General features: G+C 40.7%; 1 protein-coding gene across 3 annotated transcripts in view; it reads left to right on the top strand.

The window, feature by feature from the left end:
- Positions 1-16,565, top strand: part of LOC139153512 (long-chain fatty acid transport protein 2-like) — a 37,870-nt gene extending 21,305 nt beyond the window's left edge. For 2 of the 3 annotated variants that reach the window (XM_070727532.1, XM_070727533.1), the window contains 6 exons: positions 266-460; positions 1,752-1,842; positions 6,925-7,123; positions 10,795-10,892; positions 12,582-12,712; positions 15,404-16,565. In XM_070727532.1, the coding sequence (XP_070583633.1) occupies positions 266-460; positions 1,752-1,842; positions 6,925-7,123; positions 10,795-10,892; positions 12,582-12,712; positions 15,404-15,580 (891 nt within the window). In that variant the 3' untranslated portion in view covers positions 15,581-16,565. The remainder of the gene's footprint in view (positions 1-265; positions 461-1,751; positions 1,843-6,924; positions 7,124-10,794; positions 10,893-12,581; positions 12,713-15,403) is intronic. The other variant, XR_011556846.1, reaches the window with a different exon arrangement.
- The last annotated feature ends 538 nt before the right edge of the window (positions 16,566-17,103 follow it).

The raw sequence follows: 17,103 nt of genomic DNA, 5'->3' as shown, positions 1-17,103 counted from the left end.
GACATGGATTTCTATCTGTTTAAACTAAAGGCATCATAGCTATGCAACTGTAGTCTGAAATAGGTAAAGTTTCCTTGTAGAGTTTATAGACTAATTGTAAACAGTCTTTATGGACTGTCACTCCTTCCTACCATCTTGTAGGATATTCTTCAAGCAATCTCTTAAAAACATGGTTTGCTGCCTGACCAGTTGGCAGGGCGACTGCTAATACAGTGCTAGTATTTATTTTAGAGAACTCTAATTTCCTTAATATCTCATCTGGCAGAGAGACAATGACCGTGACCATAAGGTGAAAAAGGCTATTGGCAATGGAATGCGAATAGAGGTTTGGAAGGAATTCCTGAATAGATTTGGACCTATCAAAATCTGCGAAGTCTATGGAGCTACTGAAGGAATTTCTGGTTTCATTAATTATGTAGGAAAAGTTGGAGCAGTGGGAAAGTCCAATTTCTTTATTAAGGTAATGAGAAGTTCTTAGGCTCTGTAAATGAATAAAGAAAATATATTGGCCACATCTAGCCACTTAGATCTCTAGCTTCTATATGCATAGAAATATAAGGTCATAAATTATATATTTAGAACTACTTGAAATGGAATTGGAGTAAAAACCCCAATCCCAGCACTTTCAATTGTGTCTCTGAGTTTGTGGAACTGTCTGAAGCCACAGACAGAGGCCCTCTATATGACTGCTTTTTTGCTGTAGGAAAATGCTTGGGCAGTGTCTGAAAGATTTATTTTATTTATTTTTATTTATTTATTTTGTCCAATACACAATGAGGGTTTTAGTGGGTATCTATCTATATACACATAGTAAAATACATGATGAAGGTTATAGAGGAGATACTCATGGTAAAATATATCTAAGAAATAATAGAAAAGAAGATATAGTAATAGAACATATCAATGAAAGAATAGAAGAAGAGATATAGGAATAGAAGAAAGGTATAGGAGATATAGGAGAGCAATAGGACAGGGGACGGAAGGCACTCTAGTGCACTTGTACTCGCCCCTTACTGACCTCTTAGGAATCTGGATAGGTCAACCGTAGATAATCTAATGGTAAAGTGTTGGGGGTTTGGGGATGACACTATGGAGTCCGGTAATGAGTTCCACGCTTCGACAACTCAGTTACTGAAGTCATATTTTTTTACAGTCAAGTTTGGAGCAGTTAATATTAAGTCTAACTCAAAAATCCTTTTAGACAAAAAAAATCCCGAGGATGCCTTAATTGGCTGGATGTAAGACAGTGGGTGGGGTTGTCTGTCTGTCTGTCTTTATCTATCTATTATCTCCCACCTTTATTACTTTATAAGTAATTTAATGTGCAAATATACTTAATATTTCTTTCTCATCCTAATCTTTGTTGTGGGTTTGGTCTGAGAGACAGTGACTGGCCCAAGATTACCCAGTCAGTTTTCAAGCATAAGGTGGGACTAGAACTCTCAGTCTCCTGGTTTCTAGGCCATCACCTTTACTACTACATCAAAAAGTGAGAGTGGGATGCTTGCTGGAAGTGAATGTCCTCTTGCCTGTGACAAAAAACCTGAGAAAACATTAGTCCAAGCATACCTGATTGTCTGCCCCACTACATCACAAGATTTGTTCAGAGGATAAAGGAAGAGGTTTAGCTCTGCAGGGTTTAACTGAGTGACTTTATCCAGCATGAAGTTCCTTCTGCTCATTAAATCCATATAAATCTGTCGTTAGTGCCTGTTTGCGGCTCATATTTCTACTTGTCTGTTCAATTTCAGAAACTATTTAACTTTACATTCATTCAATATGATGTGGATGCAGATCAGCCTGTGAGAGATGAGAAGGGGTTTTGCATTCCAGTGCCTGCAGGTATGTTTTCTAAGACAGATGGACAAAAAAAGAAAGCTAGACACATTTAAGATAAATCAGACTTTGTATTGTAAAGAATTGGCCACATATGGCCTTTTGTGTAATCTTTTCAAACATGCTCCTCCAAATCAATTGGGCCACAATTGAATGGTTTCAATCAATGGCTTCAAAACTGCCATAAATCCCAGGCAACATCAGGTATATGGCAGAGTTCCCCAACCTTTGTGGCTTTGCAGACCAGTAGGGGAGGAAGAGGAGATGGTTTTGCCTGAGAGGTCATAACATACACGTGCAGCTCCATTTGTGTGAGCAGCATGTACATGTGCCCACTGTTCACACAAATGCATGTGCTCTCCCATTGCTCAAGCAAGTGGAAATGCATGCACATACTTACCCAATGCTTCCATGGCACGGTTGCAAACAGGTCATGGCCTATTGGGGATCCTTGGTCTATTGCATTTGGTAATATGATATATTATTAAAAGAAAATTCACACATCCACTTTAAAAAAAAAAATCCCTAAACTTTCAAAAAAGTTTCTAAAACTTTGTTTTGGAAACCCTGTGTAAAAAATATCGAGATGGCAACTGTGACTGTGCAATCAAAGCCTCAACCCTTTTAATATTCATTGAGGCATGTGAGTTTTGATCATGACATTGCAATCAATCCAGTAATGGTACACAGCTGGTTTGCTCTGTTTCAGCACCCACTGCTATCAAAGAGGAGCCTGGGTGCTGCACTGTGCTGCATTGGGGAAACAGCCAATGGAGCACCTGGTGCGAAGGAAGGAGAAGGCTGCTTTCCTTTCTCCTTCCCTCATGCTGGCTGCGCCATTGCCCATTTTTCCATTGCAGCATAGCACAGCGCCCAGGATCCACTTTGATTGGGATGGGGGAGTTATTTAACATCTGGTTCACCCAAGGTCAGATTGGCTGTCTTGGGAGGCTAATCCCACATATGCAGCAGAGCTGGAGGACAGGGATGGGCCAAGTCTCCCACGACAGCCAACCTGACCCTAGGTGAGACAGTTGTTAAATTATTTTAATTCCATCACCGAGTCAATCTCTTGATCTTTTTAACAACTACCCTTCCCGGTGAATACTCCTGAGCTGTTTTCACACCAATGATCCAGACTGCATGCTGCCACTCCATAGATAATATGCTTGGCTTGCATCTTTCTATTGCTTACTGCAAGGATTTTGATTCAAGAATGAGAATGCTAGCAGATTGCAAGACTTGCCATGTTGTGATGCCATTTTATTGGCGGTTTCCGCCATTTTTCTCTGTAGAAGATGTGGGGCATTCTTTTTACATAACCTAGTGCTAGTGTATTACCTGTGAAAGAAAAAAAAATATTTTCAGCAAAGCATGATTGAAATGGAAATACTGTATAGCATTTTGCCAGGCCCATAGTCATTATGTGAAGTCCAAGGTGGGCCTGACACAGTTTGGGAGTGAGAGAGAGAAATATGCCACCACACATTCCTTTTTGCAGATGTCATAGTAACAAACACAGGAAGGAATCAGGAATCCTGCATAGGATTGGTCCTCATGACTGTACTTGTGGGTGTGGGGATGTGAGATGGGGTTTTGACCCGGATGTAATCTAAGGGACTCAGAGTTGGAATTATTCCAGTTGAATCCAGACATGGCTGTTAATATATCTGACCCAGTGAGAAGCACAGGCGTGGAATTGATTATTTCTCAAGCTATTTGGTTCGTTGACACATTCTCTTGCTTCTTATGAAGCAAATAGCAAATCAGTATGTATCCCTACAATATTTTCATAAATGTTCATATTGTATTTGAATTTGGAAAGTACAAATCAGAATCACAGACCAAAATAAAGAGAGATTATGAACAAAAAGGACACAAAACAGAAATTCTGAACTATCATATATAGAAGATAACTTTGTGGGTAGAAGGTATGGATATCATTAGGATACAAACTTCTCTTCACATCTTAATGACAATATAAGGCTTTCCCCATTTACTCCTGTTGTAACATGCTGTGGTCACTATTGTCTGAGGGGAAGTGAGCGGGTGAGGAATTAGACAATTTCATATTTTCAATAATAAAGTTTTCTCAACTGCACTGAGTATGTCAGCATAACATGTGCTTTCATATAGTGTGTAAGTTTGTCCTTGTAAAAGGCTACTAAGATCCTGAGTGTATTTACTGCTTGGCACCTTGTAACTTATGCTTGTTTACTGTTCTCTTTGATAAAGGGTATATCTCAAATACTTAAGAGAATAAATGCAGATATATTACTCAACAGCTAATTTTGAGATTTTTTTCTTGTTAATATTTGTTCCTCTTCCCAAGAGGAACTATTTACAGCCTACCTCTGTTTAGCAAATTTTGTAGGGAAGGAGTTAAAAACCATTTTTATCACTACCAACTCAAGGAGTCTTTATTGGAATCTACAACCAATTGATAAATACATTAACTAATTTCTAAAAGAAAAAATAGGCATAAAATGAACACTTTTAGCAATGTGAGCATCTATTTGAACAATCTTTTTTTCAATTAGAAACCATTTAGATATATCAGATTTTATTCCCTTTTGATTATGCTAACAGATTATGGGACTTGGAGCACAATATGTTTGGTAGGCATCAAGTTTGGAAGGCTGCATTAGACCAAGTTTTGGACTTATCTTTGACATAAGTGCATCAGTCATAAAATTATTTCAAATGAGCAATATTTGAAGCAAAGTATTTAAAGCAAAAGCAAAAACAAAGCTTCCACATTTTCTTCTAAGCCAAGCTAAGAAGGAGTGACAAAACTGAGGAAGAAAAGGTGTGGTAGGCAATTTAAAGCAAAATAAGCTTACACTGGAATATTTGTTATATGTCTCATCTTCACTAATGGCCATGAACAGATATTATCCTTGAGTCTAAAAGCTCAAAGACCTTAGCTTTAAAATAATCTAAAATCATCTAAACTTCTCAAGGACAGATATTACATATTATATATTATATATATTACATATATATTGTATATGTATATGCAATGGAGATGTACACGTTCATTTACATGTATATGTACATTATATTTGTGTGTGTGTGTGTGTGTCTGTGTCTGTGTCCTCCTGTTTCATCTTCTACCAGGGAAGAATTATGGGTTTTTTTTTAACAGAAACACACTCTCAAATGTATATATACATTTACATGTGTAACATATTTTGCTGATAATGAAAAGGAAGGGAGACTACTATGGATCTATTTCAGGCTTATTTGCCTTCGTCAGGTAGCCACATCCTTACTTGGATTTGAACCTGGGCCCTCTACAATACAAGGTAGAGACCTTAGCCATTAGACTACAGGCTCATCTGCTGTATCAGCTTGTACTATATATATATATAAGGAAGGGTGTGGCTAGCTGATGAGGCCAGAACAAGGCCGAAATGGGACCATCCTAGTATCCCTTAATTTTAAAATTCCAGCTAAAAACATTTGATACATACATACATACATACATACATACATACATACATACATACATATATATGACAGTCTTGGTACAATACAATATAAAAATTATATGTACAATATATATATGTATGTGCATGTATGTGTGTGTGTGTGTGGAGGATGGGGGGTAGGGATGGGAGAGGTGTATAATCTCCTTTACCTCCCTAAAATAAATGTCAATTCATTTAATTAATATAACCAACTCATATAATTGATGTAATCAATGTAATCAATGTAAATTTCCTACGACATCACTGCATACTAAGCATTCTTGCTTTATCTGGTTGAGGGATGAAAGTCCTGAAAAAACATGAACAGGAGTTATTTTTCATGGTCAATTTATCTTGTATATCAGTTTTAAGACCACACAAAGTTAAACTTGATAAAATTTGCAACTTTTATTGTGTTACAGATATAATGCTGGTAAATATTTCCATCTTTACTTGCACTATGTACAAGCATGTTAAACACAGGAATTGGTACATTATTTTCCTACAGTATTGTTACCCTGTCCTCCCACCAAACATCATCAGCCAGCATGTAGACATCGACTAATCACTCTCCTATGATATGGCTTTTCTGAGGAGAGGATAGCCTATCTATTCTAGACAGACTATACAGTGATACCTCGTCTTACGAACCCCTTGTCATACGAACTTTTCGAGATACGAACTCGGGGTTTAAGATTTTTTTGCCTCTTCTTCTGAACTATTTTCAGCTTATGAACCTGCCGCCGCCACTGGGATGCCCTGCCTCCGGACTTCCGTTGCCATTTCCGTCACCCATTTTCACGCTGGTGGGATTCCCCTGAGGCTCCCCTCCATGGGAAACCCCACCTCCGGATTTTGCGATGCTGCAGGGGAATCCCAGCAGGGGAATCCCACCAGTGCGAAAACAGGCGTTTCGGCTGGCAACAGAAGTCCGGAGGTGGGGTTTCCCAATAAGGGAAGCGTCAATGAAATCGCACCATTTGCGATGCTGCAATTTCATAGAGGTTTCCCTCACTGGGAAACCCCACCTCCGGACTTCCGTTGCCAGCCGAAACACCTGTTTTCGCACTGGTGGGATTCCCCTGCAGAATCACAAAATCCGGAGGTGGGGTTTCCCATGGAGGGGAGCCTCAGGGGAATCCCGTCAGTGTAAAAACAGGTGCTTTGGCTGGTAAAAGGGGTGAATTTTGGGCTTGCACGCATTCATTGCTTTTCCATTGATTCCTATGGGAAACATTGTTTCATCTTACGAACTTTTCCTCTTACCAACTTCGTCCTGGAACCAATTAAGTTCATAAGACAAGGTATCACTGTATATATAAAAAAATCCATTCATGTCAGATGATAGTCACACTCCTTTTGGACACATTGGATGATGATGCTCTCATAAGCACATAGTGCAAAAAGGTTGCTAGCACATTCTTATGGTGAAGTGAGGAAAGTGTAAGTGAGAAAAGGCTGGAGATTATATCCCCCTTTCTTTTCTGGGAAGTTATTAGGGCCTACAGCAGTTGATGATTGGAAGATTGGATAATCCTTATTTAGAGGTGCTATTGGTTCTTTGTTGTGAGACATTCATTTATTGATTCCTCTTGATTCCCTTTTCATATTCTAGGGCAGACAGGTTTAATGGTGGTAAAGATAAGTAATACACTCCCATTTGAAGGCTATGCAGGAGATTATGGAAACACAGAGAGGAAAATTCTCCGTAATGTGCTGAAGGACGGAGACAGTTATTTTAATACTGGAGATCTTTTGATGGAAGACCATGAAGGTTTTATCTATTTCCATGATCGAGTGGGAGATACTTTCCGGTGAGTCTCACTATTCATTCAGTTGGTACATTGGATCTGTAGTTTTGCCTACTTGAAATAAGATACTGAATAGGGCATGATTAATTTGTAATCACTATGAATTTATGACTTTTTATTGCAATTTAAAATTTGAAATTCATTTGATTGAGGAAAGTACTGTTCAATGATAGAGAACCATTTTTAAATGGCCGCTCTGAGCCGCTCCGAGTCTTCGGAGAGGGGCGGCAAACAAATCTAATAAATAATATTAATAATAATAATAACAACAACAACAACCAACAACAACCAACAACAACCAATTTGGTCTAATGGTTAAGGCACCAAGTTAGAAGCCAGAAGTCTTTGAGCTTCTAGTCCCGCCTCATAAAAACTGTCTGGATGATTCTGGGTCAATCACTCTCCCTCAACCCATTAAGAGAATTGGTTGATCAATACTGAGTTGATCCCCTCAAAAATGTGGATCTTGCATCTTTGGGAAAATGGAAATGTAAGAGTGGTGGGAGGAGGAGGAAGAAGAGTTAAAATATGCTGGCTAATTCCTAGATAACTAATCTAGGATTTTGATTCAGTGAATTTGATTCATGTAATATCCAATATGAAACACAACTCTGAATAATCTCAAAGCAGAAACAAAATCATCCCCAAGAACTCTAAAGAAGCAAATTATTGCTATCCTACAATATGCTATACTACAATGTGTGAACCAACTGCCAGAATTTCCCAATCCAAGTATACATCATAAAGTTGCTAGGATTGAAAAATACTCTATAAATTATAGTGAATGCCAAAGAACAATTGAATGATAAACCTGAAACTCCCTATCTATGGCACCAACCTATATAAGACACTGGTGATGGTCCCAAGCAGGGAAGAGCTGTCTGTTGCGGGTGCTACCAGTGCACTCCCAGCGGCGGGCATGGACATCAGCATGAGATTCAGCTTCCTGTGCATGCACAGAAACTGAATCTCATGCAAGAATGCTCATGCGTGCGAGATTTCACTGGTTTTGGTGATTTCTTTGCTCCTGCGCATGCACAGAAGCCAAATCGCGCACAGACCTGCATGTCCGCCTACCAGTCAGCTGGAGTTGCTTGTGCAGCTTTATTTTTCCAACCGCGATTGCGTACCGGACTGTACCAGCTGCAGCGCAATACTGGTCCCAAGTCTGGTAATAATTGCCTGCAAGGAAACAAGCAAGCTCAGAGACCAATAAAAACTAACACTTCAACCCTGAACTGCATGTATTTATTTTATTTATTATTTATTTATTTATTATTTAGATTTGTATGCCGCCCCTCTCCGCGGACTCGGGGCGGCTCACAGCAAAATATAACAAATCGTAACAAATCCAAATAAATTTAAAATATTTTAAAAAGTTTAAAAAGAACCCCATTTACTAACAAGCACACACACAAACATACCATGCATAAATTGTACATGCCCGGGGGAGGTGTTTCAGTTCCCCCATGCCTGACGACAAAGGTGGGTTTTAAGGAGTTTACGGAAGGCGGGGAGAGTAGGGGCAGCTCTAATCTCTGGGGGGAGTTGGTTCCAGAGAGTCGGGGCCGCCACAAAGAAGGCTCTTCCCCTGCGGCCCACCAACCAACATTGTTTAGTTGACGGGACCCGGAGAAGGCCCACTCTGTGGGACCTAATCGGTCGCTGGGATTCGTGCGGCAGAAGGCGGTCTCAGAGATATTCTGGTCCAGTGCCATGAAGGGCTTTAAAGGTCATAACCAACACTTTGAATTGTGACCGGAAATTGATCGGCAGTCAGTGCAGACTGCGGAGTGATGGCGAAACATTTTTAAATGCAGATGCAGACTGCGGAGTGATGGCGAAACATGGGCATACCTAGGTAAGCCCATGACTGCTCTCGCAGCTGCATTCTGCACGATCTGAAGTTTCCGAACACTTTTCAAAGGTAGCCCCATGTAGACAGCATTACAGTAGTCGAACCTCGAGGTGATGAGGGCATGAGTGACTGTGAGCAATGAGTCCCGGTCCAGATAGGGCCACAACTGGTGCACCAGGCGAACCTGGGCAAATGCCCCCCTCGCCACAGCTGAAAGATGGTTCTCTAATGTGAGCTGTGGATCGAGGAGGACACCCAAGTTGCGCACCCTCTCCGAGGGGGTCAGTAATTCCCCCCCCCCAGGGTAATGGACGGACAGATGGAATTGTCCTTGGGAGGCAAAACCCACAGCCACTCCGTCTTATCCGGGTTGAGTTTGAGTCTGTTGACACCCATCCAGGCCCCAACAGCCTCCAGACACCGGCACATCACTTCCACTGCTTTGTTGACTGGACATGGGGTGGAGATTTAAAGCTGGGTATCATCAGCGTACTGATGATACCTCACCCCATGCCCTTGGATGATCTCACCCAGCGGTTTCATGTAGATATTAAATAGCAGGGGGGAGAGGACCGACCCCTGAGGCACCCCGCAAGGGAGAGACCTCGGAGTCGACCTCTGACCCCACACTAACACTGACTGCGACCGACCGGAGAGGTAGGAGGAGAACCACTGAAGAACAGTGCCTCCCACCCTCAACCCCTCCAGCCGGTGCAGAAGGATACCATGGTCGATGGTATCGAAAGCCGCTGAGAGGTCAAGGAGCACCAGGACAGAGGATAAACCCCTGTCCCGGGCCCACCAGAGATCATCCATCAACGCGACCAAAGCAGTTTCCGTCCTGTAGCTGCGCCTGAAACCCGACTGCTGGGGACCTAGATAATCGGCTTCTTCCAAGGACCGTTGGAGCTGGAGTGCCACCACCATCTCAACAACCTTCCCCATAAAGGGAAGGTTGGAGACTGGGCGATAGTTATTAAGTACGGCTGGGTCCATGGAAGGCTTCTTGAGGAGGGGGCGTACGTGCGCCTCTTTATAGAGTGTTGGAAAAACTCCCCTCCCCAAGGAAGCGTTGATAATCTCCTGGACCCAGCTCCGTGTCACCTCCCTGCTGGCCGAGACCAACCAGGAGGGACACGGATCCAGTAAACAGGTGGCGGAACTCACAGATCCAATGGCCTTGTCCACTTCATCAGGTGTCACCAGATCAAACTCTTCCCAGACAGGTGGACAAGTACGTGCCCCAGTCACCTCGACTGAGTCGTTGTCAGTCGACTCTGTTTCCCAATTGGAGTCGAGGTCGGCCCGGATCTGAGCGATTTTATCAGCGAAAAACGTATGCTTTTCTAATGGATAACGGAATGGAAAAAAATATTGTGAGTGAAGCCATCTACAGGAATATCCAAATGCTAAATAATACATTTGTTACATTTTATGTGATGGTGACTTAATACATACTTACATTATAATTAATCAATGATTTGTTCTATGAACATGGTTAACAAAGTAATCATCACCGTCATTTTCTTTTAACCTTCTGTCAGCCATGGACTTTATTCACACAAACATTATTTACTATAGCTGAGTGACCATAGTAAATAACTTCCTCTATTGTTTGGAATTTTCCGTATGCTTGCTAGCAGGCTCATCCTCTTGAGTTTACCTCAGTGAGTTAAGTAATATTTTCTCTTGATAATAAACGCAGAAAAAAATATTGTGAGTGAAGCCATCTACAGGAATATCCAAATGCTAAATAATACATTTTAAAAACATTCTACCAACCTGTGAAAGAAATAAATCCCTTCTGTTTCGGCAGTTGGAAAGGAGAGAACGTGGCCACCACTGAGGTTGAAATGACATTGGCAGCTTCGGATATCATTGAGGAAGTCAATGTATATGGAGTACCAGTGGCAGGTGAGTTTGAAACACCTTTATACTCTTCTACACACCCTTTCCAATGCACATTTAGACATCTTATTTGCAGAATATTCTTAATCTGGTTACTGGATTTACCCACTGAGCGTGTTTGTACAATATCTTTAATTATAAATTGGCCTTAATCCTAACCCTATTAATTTATTTGTCAATTTGTATGCCTCCTTAGCCAAAGTTATACTTCCAGGTATTCCATAGGACAGGAACTGCAACACAAAAGGGACACTTCTAAGGACCCATAAAGTGACCATGTTTAAAGGAAGGGGCTTGGAGTGTGCCTCCAAGGAAGTCTCAGAGAGAGACAATCCTTCAGTAAGCAGGTCCTGTGACAAGTAGGGATTTAAAGGTGGTACCAGTATAATTATACCATGAAGGAAACTGGAAGCTAGTGGAGTTACCCATTGCAAGGGTGCAACATAAGCAAGCCTGAAGCACTCAGCACAGTACAATGGTCTTCAGAACTCAATATGGAACGCACTGCAATATAGTATAACAAACAAGAAATTAGCAAGGCATTAGAATCTGGAACATATTAATATTTGCAATAATCTGCTCTTATTGCATTGCCTGACAACTATTTGGCAGCCTTGCTCAGGCAACCTGACCCCTTTTTGGTAGATAGAAGTTTTCCTGCAAAGCCATTAACAGGAATATGCTGAAATTTGTCAGACAAAATAGCTGAAAGCTGCTTTCTAGTCTTGAAGCATATATTACATTGGATCATAAAGTCTTGCCCAGTAGTGTGTGGGCAGTTTTGAATTATTGCAACATGATTTACATGGGACTGTCTTTGAAAAGCATCTTCCTTCCCCCTAGGCCATTACAAGTTATGCATGATATGTCTGTGTGTATGTTTGGTTTTATAATAAGGGTTTTTAGTTGTTTTATTATTGGATTGTCACATGCTGTTTTTATCATTGTTGTTAGCCGCCCCGAGTCTACGGAGAGGGGTGGCATACAAATCCAATAAATTATTATTATTAATTATTATTATTATCTCAAAAGTTCAGCTGGGGAAAAATGTAGCTGCATGGGAAATTATGTGCACTCCATGATCAGTGTATGTTATACATCTGATCTGCAAGCTACATTGGTTGCCCATTTGCTTATTAGATGTGTTAATAACTTACAAAGCACTACATGAAATGGGGCCAGATTATTTGAGATGCCTTTTCTCACACACTACATTTACTCACTGCACCAGAACTTTGCATACTAGAATAAACCATAAACCATAGATTATTCATTACCTGTAGTCTATCAGCTATTTCAAATCTGTAAATAGATTGATACACGCCCAAGGATAAAAAAATCTAAGTTAGATAGAATTGAGATGTCGTCCCGAATTTTCTTTCAGTTAGTGCCATCTTGAAGATTTACCTTGCACTGCAAATAGATCTGCAGCATATCCTGCTACTTTCTGTATTTTGTGATATGGGAAGTAGCAAGATAAGGCTAAATCATAGCACCAGTCATGATCTGAGGATGAGATATTGTCAGCTTCATGGGGGCAGAAGATAGAATGAGGGTCACCAGGCTATTTTGGTGAGGTTTCATAATGAATGAAAATTGTTTTGCCTAGCAGCAGCAACCAACAGTTTTATAATTTATATATACATATGCAACATGTATCCTTATTGTCAATTATCCCATTCTGGTTTGTTCTAGGGCATGAAGGAAAGGTTGGGATGGCAGCCATACGGCTGAAGGATGGGTGCTCCTTTGATGGGAAGAAACTCTTCATACATACCAAGGATTATCTGCCTAGCTATGCCATACCCCGCTTCATTCGTATCAAGGTGAGAAACAGTTGCTTTATACTCTTGCTTACCAGAGTCTACGGAAAGGGGCGGCATACAAATCTAATAAATAAATAAATAAATAAATAAATAAATAAATGAATGAATGAATGAATGAATGAATGAATGAATGAATGAACGAACAAACAAACAAATAAATAAATGAATAAATAAATAAATAAGAAAAAAAATCTCAAAACCACATATCTTAACATCTTAAAGTATCATAGGAGTAGAAGTGTTAATGCCAATCATAATATTATTGGAAAGGAAGTAAATGTAGGTTTGATTTTATTTTTAAAAATAACAACAATAACTGGAATAAATTATAATAAGGATTTCTAGTAATGAAAGTTATCAACTGAATCGGCACAGAGTTTATTTGCTTTAAAATGTTTTCATTTCATTAAAAGTAGAAACACATTGATTATTTATGAGCTGTGGTGGTGCAGTGGTTGAAGTGCAGTACTGCAGTGCAGACTATTCTGCTGACTGCTCGCTGTCTGCAATTTGGCAGTTTGAATCACACCAGACTCAAGATTGACTTAGTCTCCCATCTTTCCAAGGTGGGTAAAATGAGGGCCCAAATTGTTAGGAGCGATATGCTAACTCTGTAAACCACTAAGAGAGGGCTGTTAAAGTATATAAGTCTAAATGCTACTGCTACTGCCATTTTAAAATGGGAGCAAAAATGGAGTAATGAAAGTAAAAAGTATATATAAATTCACTTGAAATGAATTTCAGCAATGCTGAAAATGGGGAAAGTCTTGAACAAGAATTGAAAAAGACAATGTAATGATGTTTGTGGGGAGAGGAGGAGATGGAGCAGGACAGGTGAAAATATCACAAAAGGATGCCAGAGGAAATACAGGGGAGGAGAGGGGATAGAGAAATTAAGGAAGGCAGTAGCCCATAATAGAATAGAGAATAGAATTCTTTATTGGCCAAGTATGATTGGACACACAAGGAATTTGTCCTGGTGCATGTGCTCTCAGCGCACATAAAAGAAAAAGATACATTTGTCAAGAATCATGTGGTACAACACTTAATGATTGTTATGGGGTCAAATAAGCAATGAAGAAACAATCAATATTAATAAAAATCTTATGATGCAAGCAACAAGTTACAGTCATACAGTCCTAAATGGGAGGAAAAGGATGATATGAATGATGAGAAAAACTAGTAGAAATAGAAGTGCAGATTTAGTAAAAAGTCTGACAGTGTTGAGGGAATTATTTGTTTAGTAGAGTGATGGCATTCGGGGGGAAAAACTGTTCTTGTATCTAGTTGTGAGTAATGAGGACTGAAGAAAGCAGGAGGAAACCAGGGTAAACAGTAAAAGCAAATATTAAGCAATAGGAAGACTGGGAGCAATCCTAGTACATAGTGGAGGGTAAGTATTTCTCTGTGGTCAGGTTACCTGCCTTGGCCGACTCTAGCTTGAAAGCGGCAAGAAAACATGGGATTTGTTAAGTTCTGGTATTGAAGAGGCTTGGAGGCAGTAGTAACTAACAGCTATTTACTGAATAAGACACATATCCAGCAAAGGAACCATCTGGGAAGCTCTCTCTTTAAATACAGGGCTGCCAGTTGGTTCAACCAATCAGTGGTCTCGGTTTCCCCACTTCAGAGAGCAGACCTTGAAGTAAACAGGTTACACTTATTCAAACTTAATACATAACAGGATTCATCCCCTTTCCGCAATCCAGGAGTTAATCTTTAAACATGCCAGTGCTTTATTGACAAAATGGTTGGTGACATACAGAGTCTGAGATCTTCTGAACATTGCCCTCCATGGTCATTCTGGCATTGGCTTTAAGAGAGTACAGAGTACAGACACACTGGTGTTTCTCAACAGATCATTAATGCCACACTTGAAATGTCTAGCACTCCTTTTCTGTGCTGCCCAATTTCCACTCAAACAGAGAAGAGACTGCATTGCTCAGTCTGTCACTAACCAATACAGGTTGTCCTCAACTTACCACCACAATTGAGCCCAAAATTTCTGTTTGTTTGTTGAGACACTTGTTAAGTTAGTTTTGCCCCATTTTACGTTATTTCTTATCATAGTTGTTAAGTGATTCACTGCAGCTATTAAATCAGCAACACGGTTGTTAAGTGAATTTGATTTCCCCGTTGATTTTGATCTTATGATCCTGGGACACTGCAACTGTCATAAATAAACCCCTTTTTTCAGTGATTATAACTTTGAATGGTCACTAAATGAACTGTTGTAAGTTGAGGACTACCTGTACAGGTTTTGCACAATTCTAGGCATCACTATTTGCCTAGTCCTAAGGCATTTTGCTTGGTATCTCAGGGGATAGTATGCTTATGTCCTATCAGCCATGCTGTTTGAATTTAGTGTACTAAGTAATTTTAAAAGATAATCTGACTTCCATATCTATAACTTGTTAGTTATACAATTGGATAGATGGTGAAACCAGCTGTTCTTAAGATCCCCAACACTTGTTCATTCATGCCTTGCTACACATTAAGAAAGTGGTGTGATGGATTTTTTTTTCATGAAAAAATAACACATGGTGGGGAATCCATGAAACAGTTTCTTTAATTTGTCTCACACTGGGAGAGTAAGGGAAGCACCATTCACTAGCTTTGTTAATGAGGGAGGGCAATAGCGAAGGACAAAATCCTGTCTCTGTTTTCACAGCTGCCTTATACTTCCTGCAGGAAAAGTTGGAGATCACAGGAAGTTTCAAGCAGTGCAAAGGTCCGCTGGTGAGGGATGGGTTCAATCCTGCTATCATCAGTGATCCTCTCTTCTTCCTGGATGACTCAGAGAAGAACTACATACCCATGACCGAGGAGATCTACCGCTCCATTTTAGAAAAGAAAAGAAAACTCTGAAAGAAGGTTCAAAAAGGAGTGCAGCAGTGTTACCAAAGCAGCTTTAGAAGTGGCAAGATCCCTGATTGCAGCCATTCATGTTTTGATTTTGCTCAAGAAGAAAAGATATACAGTGATACCTTGTCTTACAAACTTAATTTGTTCCGGGACAAGGTTCTTAAGGTGAAAAGTTTGTAAGACGAAACAATGTTTCCCATAGGAATCAATGAAAAAGCGATTAATGCGTGCAAGCCCAAAATTCACCCCTTTTGCCAGCCAAAGCGCCCATTTTTGCGCTGCTGGAGGCTCCCCTCCATGGGAAACCCCACCTCCGGAATTCTGTGTTTTTGCAATGCTGCAGAGAAATCCCAGCAGGGGAATCCCAGCATCGCAAAAATGAGCGCTTCGTTGGCAATGGAAGTCCAGAGGTGGGGTTTCCCAGCGAAGGGAGCATCAGTGAAACCGCAGCATCGTAAAAACACCGAAGTCCTTAAAACCCCAACTCTGGACCTCTGTGTTTTTGCGATGCTGCAATTTCACTGAGGCTCCCCTCGCTGGGAAACCCCACCTCCGGACTTCCGTTGACAGTGAAGCACCCTTTTTTGCCCTGCTGGGATTTCCCTGCTGGGATTCCCCTGTAGCATCCCAAAAACACAGAAGTTCGGAGGTGGGGTTTCCCATGGAGGGGAGCCTCAGGGAAATCCCAGCAGCACAAAAATGGGTGCTTCACTGGCAGCGGAAGTCCAGAGGTGGGGCAACCAAGCGCCAGCGGTGGGTTTGTAAGGTAAAAATAGTTTGTAAGAAGAGGCAAAAAAATCTTAAACCCCGGGTTTGTATCTCGAAAAGTTTGTATGACAAGGCGTTTGTAAGATGAGGTATCACTGTATAGCCGAGATATTGATTCTTCTTAATGTATTTGTATATTCTTGAGACATCTGTTTACTCCACTAGCTGGGGAATTCTTTGGAAATAATAAAATGTTGCGACTTTCTCTTACCATAAGAAATGTTTGCTTTGGAATGAAGCTTATTATCAAGAAAGTATTTGGGAAAGTTAAGTCTTTTCCTCCAGTACGATTCCACATCTGGGTCTTGGACTTTTCACTTCCTCCGCTTGGCCTGTGCGCCCCAAAGCCTGGGGTGAAAGGGTTTTTGGGCCCGTTCGGCGAAGGGGCTGGGACAGAAGGGCTGGGATGAAGAGCTGGGGCCGATTCAGCCAAGGAGAAAAGGCAGCGCTCAATGTCTGGGGGCGGAACACTTGGGAACAACCAGGCATGGCCAAGCAGAGGAAGTGAAAAGTCCCATTCCGTCCACATCCTGCTTTGCGTCCAGTGTGGGAGAGGTTATATCAAAAGAGGCTCAAAACATCAATATATTGTTAAAATTTACAGCACGTGTCTAACATTTCCTCTGTCCAAAAGTGCTCATTTCTAAACTCAAATCCTGTCAAAATATCCATTATTATTTTAAATATATTTTAATATCAACGTAATCTAACAACCAATCTTAGACAAGAAAGGCCTGGATTCAAATTACCATTTGATT

Source organism: Erythrolamprus reginae, chromosome Z (genome assembly GCF_031021105.1).
Source record: "Erythrolamprus reginae isolate rEryReg1 chromosome Z, rEryReg1.hap1, whole genome shotgun sequence".
NCBI classification, from domain to species: domain Eukaryota; kingdom Metazoa; phylum Chordata; class Lepidosauria; order Squamata; family Dipsadidae; genus Erythrolamprus; species Erythrolamprus reginae.
Note: the sequence above shows the minus strand (reverse complement) of the source record. Positions and strands in the feature narration are given on the sequence as shown.